The sequence below is a fragment of the Sceloporus undulatus genome, chromosome 3, assembly GCF_019175285.1.
Source record: "Sceloporus undulatus isolate JIND9_A2432 ecotype Alabama chromosome 3, SceUnd_v1.1, whole genome shotgun sequence".
Taxonomy (NCBI): domain Eukaryota; kingdom Metazoa; phylum Chordata; class Lepidosauria; order Squamata; family Phrynosomatidae; genus Sceloporus; species Sceloporus undulatus.
In genome coordinates, this window is record NC_056524.1 from 172,087,162 (window position 1) to 172,096,299 (window position 9,138).

Consider the following 9,138-nt stretch of genomic DNA (forward strand, 5'->3'; position numbering starts at 1 on the left):
GCAGGGGGCGGAGGAGAAGGAGGAGGCAGAGGAGGAGGAGGCTGATGTGGAAGTGGGTGGCCAGCCGGCTGCATGAGCAGCCGCGGCCATAAGGAAGGCGTGTGCGGGGGCAGAAGTGGCTGCAGGCGGGGCAGACCCGCTTTTGGTATGAAACCGGACCGTGACCGTGCCAGCACCCCCAAATGTGGGTGTGGCACGCCTGCGGCCGGGTTATGGCATCCCTAAATCCAACACTCAAACAATTACACCAAGTTAAGTCGAAGGCTTTCATGGCCGGCATCCATAGGTGCTGGCGAAACGTCAGGAAGAAAATCTTCTAGAACATGGCCACATAGCCCGAAAAACCCACAAAAAACACCATGTTACTCTCTAGCCACACTGCTTATCTGGGATGAAAGTTCTCTAAAGTCCAAAATACATTGCAGAAATAATCCAGTTTGGGTCTGCTTTAACTGCCCTAGCTCAGTGCTAGGGAATCCTGGAAGTTGTAGTTTATTGTGGCACCAGAGCCCTCTCACAAAACTGTACTTCCCAGAATTTCCTAGCATTGAGCCAGAGCAGTTAAAGTGGTCTCAAACTAGATTATTTCTCAATGTGCTTTGGACCTAAATCTCCATGGGATCAACTTGAGTTTGCAGATGGATGGAGATGGACATTTGACATTGTTCGTATAGGGTACCTAAACAGAGATCTAAATCTCATTTTCTTTCTCGTCCAGAGGGGTTACATTTGCAGAAAATCTGTTTGCTTTGGCTGGCCAGACCAAGTATGTTATATAATAAGTTTCATTGTTTGCAATGACTGCAAGTAAAAGTAGGTAGAATTATCTATCGTATGTTTATCTGTGGTTGAGTTGATCCATCTTCTGTAGGTTTTTTCCTACCGTTTTATAATGACATTTCATTTTAAGTTAATAAAGTCTGACTGATAAGTATGATTTTGGATAATAACAAAAGCATTTATCTGGCACTTTACAGTGTTCAATATGCTGTACAAACATGACGGCAGTGCTTGTTTCAGCATATCTGTGAAGCAGACCACTATTTTTGTCCTCATATTACAGATGAGCGGTTAAGATAGTGGCTTCCTTAAGATGAATTCTGGGCCAAAGAGAGAGTTTGCAGTAGGGCAGTGGATTTCTGCTTCAGCTTTTTAACTAAAATACTGCATTAGGAGTTGTTGCAGGCATTCTAGAGGTATTTGCATCATGTGCTATTATTCGTTAAAAGTCAGAATTGTTTATGTATTCATATTAATACAGTTACTTGCTTTGAGGGGAATTCTAATTTTGTTCTAACAGCTGAGTCCAGCACTTGGGAAAGTGCCTTTTTTTTGGTTACAACTCCCAGAATGCTCCAACTAGCATGGCCACTGGTCATGCTGAATGAAGGATTCTGAGTGTCATAATCCCAAAATTGAATTTTTCCAAGCTCTGGCTTTACCCCCTCTCCATGTGCTGGTGAAATTTCTATTTATCAGTTTTTTGAGCCATTCTACACATTCCTCTTGAGTAAATCCAGAGTCTTCAATGATTTTGCCAAGCAGCATAGTAAGACAGGGACCTTGCAGGGGAATAATTAATGTTTGTTAATATCCCTGTTTATCTGGCTCTTTCACCAGCCTAGGAGTTGTCGCAAATCCTCTAAATCCAAAACACTGAAATAAGGCTTTTAATTAAACCCTTTGTATGAGCCTGGCTTTGCTATAAATACTGACAGAATGAGATGGACCTGCTGCAAGCTATATTGCACTCATGCCCAATGCTTGGAAAAGTTCCTTTTTTGGATAGACTATTAAATCCACAAGTCCCTAGCCAACATCACCATGGCATTGCTGGTGGGAAGATTCTGGGATTTATAGTTCAAAGGGGGAACTTTCCCAGCTTCTGGTTTTACAGACAATTTTGGAGGGAAGCAGGACCCGTAGCCACCTGAGCTATCACCTAATCCTCCTAGCTTTGAAAATGCTATTCTTAGCTCAATTATTCAAATGTTCTAATCTGGAATTATGCATATGCACACACGGACATGCTATTCTTTGGAATCATAAAGTCACTTTAATTGCATTTCCTATAATTAAGACATCTAGCCCGGCACTGATTCCTTTCCCCTTCTTTCCCACCTTCCCTGCCTTCCCCTCCCTGTTCCCCCTTATTCAGGAGCTCAAGTATAACTTCTCTACTTCCATACAGAAATAATGAATTATAATGTGGTTGGGAATGCATTTCTAGCACAAATAGCCAGAATGCTGGGAAGAAAGGAGTAATAATCTCCTCAGGAAATGAGAAACAGTTGTGTACAGAAGGGACGTAGCCAGGATTTTAGGAAGGGGGGGGGGTCCAGACTAAGTGCCACCATTATAACGGGGCTTGGGTGTGGTGGCGCAGCAGCACACACCATTCATTTTTCTAATGGACTCTACGATTCTATGATTCTATGAAAGTTGAGAGTGAGCTGAACAAAATGGGCTCTGAATCTAGCAACAAATAAAAGCCAAATCAGGCCTAACTGTACGGTTATTCATTAACAGCGCAGTTCTATATATGTTTAACCAAAATGCAGGGGTGTTGCTAGAGGGGTCAGGGAGTTCAGACCCCACCAAGTGACAACCAAAGGGGCGGTGACACCACTGCTCCCCAAACATCTGCCTTTCGGCAGAAAAGGAACACAGTGTTTGCCTGCATCCCTTTAAAATACAGTGGTACCTCAGGATACGAAATACCCAGGTTACGAATTTTTCGGGATACGAAAAAATCCCATAGGGATTTATTGTTTCGGGTTATGAAAGTTTTTTCGGGTTACAAAAAAACTCCGGCGCTATTTTAAATGGAGCCGCGGCAGAGCCGCGGCTTTTTCCCCATTAGCGCCTATGGGTTTTCGGCTTACGAAGGCTTTTCGGGTTACGAAAGCGGCCGCGGAACTAATTATTTTCGTAACCCGAGGCACTGAAGAGATGTGAGTGGGGCAAAATTCAATAGGAGGCGAAAAGAGAGGCAACTCCTTGTTTCCCTTCTTCTGGGAACAGCCCCATTAGCTTTAATTTCCATACAGGAAAATATATTCTGTGTGTGTGTGTGTGTGTGATTGACAGCCTGTGAGCAATTGTGGCTGGTACATAATGCAAAGCACTTAATGTCATCACCAGGGTTTATCTCTAGGTCTCTGGTTTGGGCCCAGAAACCTCAGGGCCTGGGACGATCCTGAACTGTAAACTCTACTACAACACCCAAAATGCTACATATCAAGCATAGGCAGCTTGTACCCTAACCCTAAAACCACAGTCTCTAGTTTACAGCATTTAGTAACTGCAAACACTCTATGCTGTGCCAGTTGATGAAGCCTGTTTCTTTGTTGTCACATCAAAACATTCAACCCTTTGACATGTTCTTAGGCTCACCTCTCATAGGAGACAGCCCTTATTTGAGTCACTGGTGCCTTTGGCTCACTCTTTTAAAGAAGTGACATCTTTGGCTCATCACTCAAGCAGATTGCCTCATCTATTCAAGCTTCAGGCCTTATATATACTTTCTTCTTTGTCAGTAGGCATCTTCATTGTGTCTCCCCTACATGCCTTGTCAAAGTACTGTATCTTTGCTGATTTCCATGGACAACAGAGATTTCAAAATTTATTACAGACCCCTGCTTGTCCTTTGTTGATGGATACTTTTCAGTTTTTGTAGCCTAAAGATGTGGGCACAATCTTTGGAGAAGTGAGAGCCACCACATATGTACTACTAGACCCTTACCCTTCAGGCCAGATGGGGACCTGCTGACTGGGTCAAGGAAGTGACTGATGCCTCTTAACAAGAAGGCAGGGTCCCAATACACCTGAAGGAGGCTGTGGTAAGACCTCTTTTGCAGGGAACCCTTCCCTGGATCCTAGATAACTATAGGCTCTACCCTTCCATTTTTGGACAAGGTACTAGAGCGGTTCCTGGATGAGATGGATTCTTTAGATGCATTTCAGTCTGGTTTCAGATTTGATAATGGGACAGAAACAACTTTGGTCACCTTGGTGGATGACCTACACAGGAAACTGGTCAGGATGGATGTGTCTCCATTGGTTCTAGTGGACTTCTCAGTGGCTTTCAATACCATCGACCATGGTATTCTTCTGAGTTGCCTTTCTGGGAGGGGCACTGTCAGAAGAGATACTAGGGGATTCCTGCTCGACTCCTTGACCATTGGGTTTAGATTTGTCCCCTATGCTTTTTAACATCTACATGAAACTGCTGGGAGAAGTTGTCCAGAGTTTTGGAATCAGGTGTCACCAGTATATAGATGATACCCAGCTCTATCATTCCTTTCCACCTAGTTCCAAGGAAGCTATTCTTGTGCTAAACTGGTGCTTGGCTGCTGTAATGGACTGGGTGAGGACCAACTGAAGCTTAATCCAGACAATACAAAGGTGCTCCAGGTCAACTGAGTCTGAATAACAAGTCTGGGGATATGGTTTCAGCAGTGGCCAGGAGAATTTTGGGACAGTTAAAACTAGTGTGCCAACTGTGCCATTCCTGGAGAAGTTGGATCTGGCCATGGTGATACATGCCTTGCTTACATCCTGTTTGAATTGCTATAATGCACTCTGTGTGGGGCTGCCCTTGTAAAGTGCTCAGAAACGTCAGTTGACCCAAAGAGATGCAGATAGACTGTTAACTGGAGCTGGCTACAGGGAGCACATAACTCCTTTTTTGCAACAGCTCCATTGGTCTATTTCTAGGCACAATTCAGAGTGATGGTTTTCTTATAGGTATAAAGCCCTAAACAGAAACAGATCCAGGTTATATGCAGGGCTGTGGGGCTGTATAGACTACCCCTTTTAGCACCGGAGCAGGGCTGCAGAAACAGCATGCTGCAGCCTCAATCTGGCCTTTCCACAGTGCAAAAAGGAGCCACAAAAAGTGGCTCCTTTCTGCACCACAGAAAGGGCGCTGGAGCCACGGGCGCCACGGCTTTTCGGAGCTCCTTTGACGCTGATGCTGCTTGCCATTTGGTACAGTGCGCGATGTCACACCAGCATGGGGGTGGAGTCAGGGTGTGCATTGTGTGGACACTCCACCCCCACTCCACTCCCAGGCTGGCATTTATGGCTGTTCTGTATAGCCATTGTATCTCCCTTTATGAGCCCATTAGAATGCTAAGATCATCCGGAGAGGCCCCTCTCTCTGTTCAACTACTTTCTCAAGCTCATTTGGTGGGAGCAAGGGAGAGGGCCTTCTCAGTGGCTGCTCCCAGGGTCTGGCGCTCCCTCCCTAGGGCGGCCAGGGTGGCCCCCATCCTTGCTCTCCTTTCAGCAACAGGTAAAAACGTTTTTGCGCCATCAGGCTATTTCAAACTGATGAAGAGTTGTGGGTTGTGCAACTTGTATATTAAGGTTTGTATACACCACCACCACCCCCCAGATCAATGTTAAAGTACAGTATACAGAAGAAGGAGGGTATTTTATTTTATGTAGGTTTATGATTTCAACCTTACTCCTGTTTCTATGAAGTCTTATTGTATGCAGGAATAAAAGCTTCTGAGAACTAAATAACTTAAATGAGACTTACCCCTTTGAGCAGGGGTCAGGAAGATGTGGCTATCCAGATCTGCTTGGACTGCAAGTCCCATCATCCCCAGCCAAGATGAAAGGAATGACAGGAGCTGCAGTTCAACAGGATTTGGAAGAACAGACATTCCCCATTCAATCAGGGGAGAGAACTATGTAGCCCCCCAGATTTTGGATTGCAACTGCCAGCAGCCTGAGCCAACTTAGCTAATGATGAGGAATTCAAGGAGTTGCAGTCCAGGGACCACAATTCCTACTCCTGCTATATGTGTTTAAGATACCAGACTTTAATGTGGCATTGATTTAATTGGGGTTTCCTACCCAGAGCTACAGCTAGTGGCCACATAATGACAGCCTTAAGTAGAAGTTAGCCTCATTGCAATCAATGGTCCTTAGCTAAAGATCCAGCTGTTAAAGCACACATCCAGATGCTATTCTGTTCCCATTGCTGCTGCTGCTGCTTTTTTTTTTAAAATACATTTCCAAAGTAATCACTGTGTTGGTCTGTTGCAGCAAAAACAACAAGGAGCATAATGGCACTTTAAAATACTAATATATTTATTGCAGCTGAGCTTGAAAAGTGACTTTTTTTGTACTACAGCTCCTAGATTTTGCAAATTGTTATCCACGGGTGGGGATTGTTCAGCCCTCCAGGTGTTGGACTGCATTTTTTAACTGTACTGCCTAGTTTGAAGGCCGGCATGATGTACTGGTTTGAATGTTGGACTACAATTCTGGAGACCAGGATTCAAATTCCACCATGGTCATCAAAACCCATTGGATGGCCTTGGGTAAGCCACACTTGCTCAGCCTCAGAGGATGGCAATGGCACACCCCCTTTGAAGAAAATTGCCACAAAAGCCCTAAGACAGGTTCACCTTAGGTTTGTCGTAAGTCAAAAATGACTTGGAGCCACACAACAACAGCTAGTTTACAATGAGGAATGATGGTAGTTGAAGTCCAACAACATCTCTGATGATTACTAGCCTTTTTGGAATTCAAAAAAGTAATTTTTCCATGCTCTGCTAGAATAAATGTGTTTGTAAGGCATCAGGGACTCCTTGTTGTTACAGCACTTAATATATAGTCACACTGCAGTCCCTATATTGGAGGCATCGTCGCCAGGCAAAGTGACTTTTCTAAGCTCTGTATTTTTATTTAATTGCATTTTATTCTTTTAGTGAGTCGTGGGTCTAAATATTGTATCAACTTAGTTCTATTTTAATGTTCATTTTTGTGTGTTTAATTTTATTTTTCATTGTAAGCCACTTTGAGTTCCAACTATAGGGGGAAAGCAGGACATAAATAATCATAACAATAAGCCAGGATATCAGACAATGCAGCTGGTTGAAATTAAAATGGTATTCCCTGTAGTCAGAGGGAAATGAAAGGCAGGAGGTACTGGCAGTGCCAATACTACCATGAACCACTTTGTAAAACCATTTTCCCTCCCATTCCCTTTTCCCCAGAAATTTGTTTCTCCTTTCCTTCTGTATGCAAAATTGCCCCTTTAGGGAACGGGTTGGGAGCCAGCATGTGCATTATTAATATACACCAGGGTATGTTAGACTACATATGTATCCAGTCTAAGGATACATCACTGTAGAAATAATGCAATTTGACACCACATTAAGCTCCATGCAATGAAATCCTGGGATTTGTAGTTTTACATTTACCCTCTTCCACCATACAACACTACAAATCCCAGGATTCTGTAGAATGGAGCCAGGGGCAGTTAAAGAGCTGGCACACTGCATTATTGCTACACTGTAGTTGCCAGTGTGGTGTAGCAGTTTGTGTTTTGAACTAGGACTGCAAGAACAGGGTTCGATTCCCAGTTCGGCCATGAAATCCACTGGGTGACCTTGAGCAAGTCACACTCTCTCAGCCTCAAAGGATGGCAGTGCCAAACCACTGAAGAAACTCACCAAGAAAACCCCAGGATAGGTTTGCCTTAGAGTGGCCATAAGTTGGAAACAACTAGAAGACACAAAACACACGCACAAAAAACAAACATGGGCATGTCACACTCTCTCGGCCTCAGAGGATGGCAGTGGCAAACATCCTCTGAAGAAACCATTCCAAGAAAACCCCAGGATAGGTTTGCCTTAGGGTGGCAATATGCCAGGAACAACTTGAAGACACACAACACAACACACACAGAGAACAAATATGGGCAAGTCACACTCTCTCAGCCACATACGATTGCCATGGCAAACCGTCTCTGAAGAAACTTGCCAAGAAAATCCCAGGATAGGTTTGCCTTAGGGTGGCCATAAGTCAGAAAGGACTTCGAGACACACAACATATACAACAAACATGGGCAAGTCACACTCTCTCAGGAGTGTGAAATGGACAAGTCACACTCTTTGAAGGAGTAGGAGGATAGCCATGGCAAACCTCTGAAGCAACTTGCCATGGAAACCCCAGGATAAGTTTGCCTTAGGGTGGCCATAAGTCGGAAACAACTTGAAGACACACAACACAACACACAACCAACATGGGGAAGTCACACAATCTCAGCCTCAGGGGGGAAGGCAATGGTTAACCCCTTCTGAAGAAACTTGCCAAGAAACCAGCATGAAGAGGGTGGCCATAAGTGAGAAAGGACTTGTGGGGGCACACAGCAGCATCATCAACAACAAAAGGACCCAGGGCAGACCCAGGCATCCAGCTCCCTGCTGCTTTCCAAGGCTGCGGGGGCGGTTGCTGTGTGTGGCGCCTCCTTCTTCCGTCAACGCCACACTCACAGCAGCAGTGGCCATAGGTCCGAAGAAGGGCCCAGGGGCAGCAGCAGCAGCAACAGCAGCCCCTCTTTGCTGGAGGAGCCTCACCTGGGAAAGAGCCAGAGGGAGCCAGCAATGGTGAGTTGGTGGCACAGGAGGCACTGCAAGGGCTGGCGCAACAAGGCTGGGGAAGGAGGGGTGCATGGACTTAATCCTTCTTGGCTCGCTGCCCTGATGCTTTTTTATTTGTGGTTGTGGGTTGTGTGCCTTCAAGCCCTCCCCCCAAGGCAAATCTATTCTGGGGGTTTTCTTGGAAAGGTTTCTTCAGAGGAGGTTTGCCACAACCATCCTCTGAGGCTGAGAGAGTGTGGCTTGTCCAAAGTCACCCAGTGAGTTTCCATGGCCCAGCCAGGATTCAGACCTAGGTCTCCAGAGAGCCCCAGTCCAGCACTCAGACCTCTACATCCTCTGAGGCTGAGAGAGTGTGGCTTGCCCATGTTGGTTGTGTGTGTGTTGTGTTGTGTGTCTTCAAGTTGTTTCTCACTTATGGCCAACTTAAGGCAAACCTATTCTTCCTCAGAAAAGGTTAGCCACTGCCATCCTCTGAGGCTGCCAGTGTGTGACTTGCGCATGTTGGTTGTGTGTGTGTGTGTGTGTGTGTTGTGTGTCTTCAAGTTGTTCCTGACATAGCTGCCCTAAGGCAAATCTATCCTGGGGTTTTCTTGGAAAGATTTCTTCAGAGGAGGTTTCCCACTGCCATTCTCTGAAGCTGAGAGAGTGTGGCTTGTCCATGTTGGTTGTGCGTCTCTGTGTTGTGTGTCTTCAAGTTGTTTCCCACTTATGCCCACCCTAAAGCAAACCTATC

At 45.3% G+C, this 9,138-nt stretch overlaps 1 protein-coding gene across 2 annotated transcripts in view; it reads left to right on the top strand.

The window, feature by feature from the left end:
• The first annotated feature begins 8,254 nt into the window (after positions 1-8,254).
• The window catches only part of PCBD1 (pterin-4 alpha-carbinolamine dehydratase 1), a 13,489-nt gene continuing 12,605 nt past the window's right edge, over positions 8,255-9,138 (top strand). Inside the window, exon 1 of one of the 2 annotated variants that reach the window (XM_042461152.1) lies at positions 8,255-8,411. In XM_042461152.1, the coding sequence (XP_042317086.1) occupies positions 8,409-8,411 (3 nt within the window). In that variant the 5' untranslated portion in view covers positions 8,255-8,408. The remainder of the gene's footprint in view (positions 8,412-9,138) is intronic. The other variant, XM_042461153.1, reaches the window with a different exon arrangement.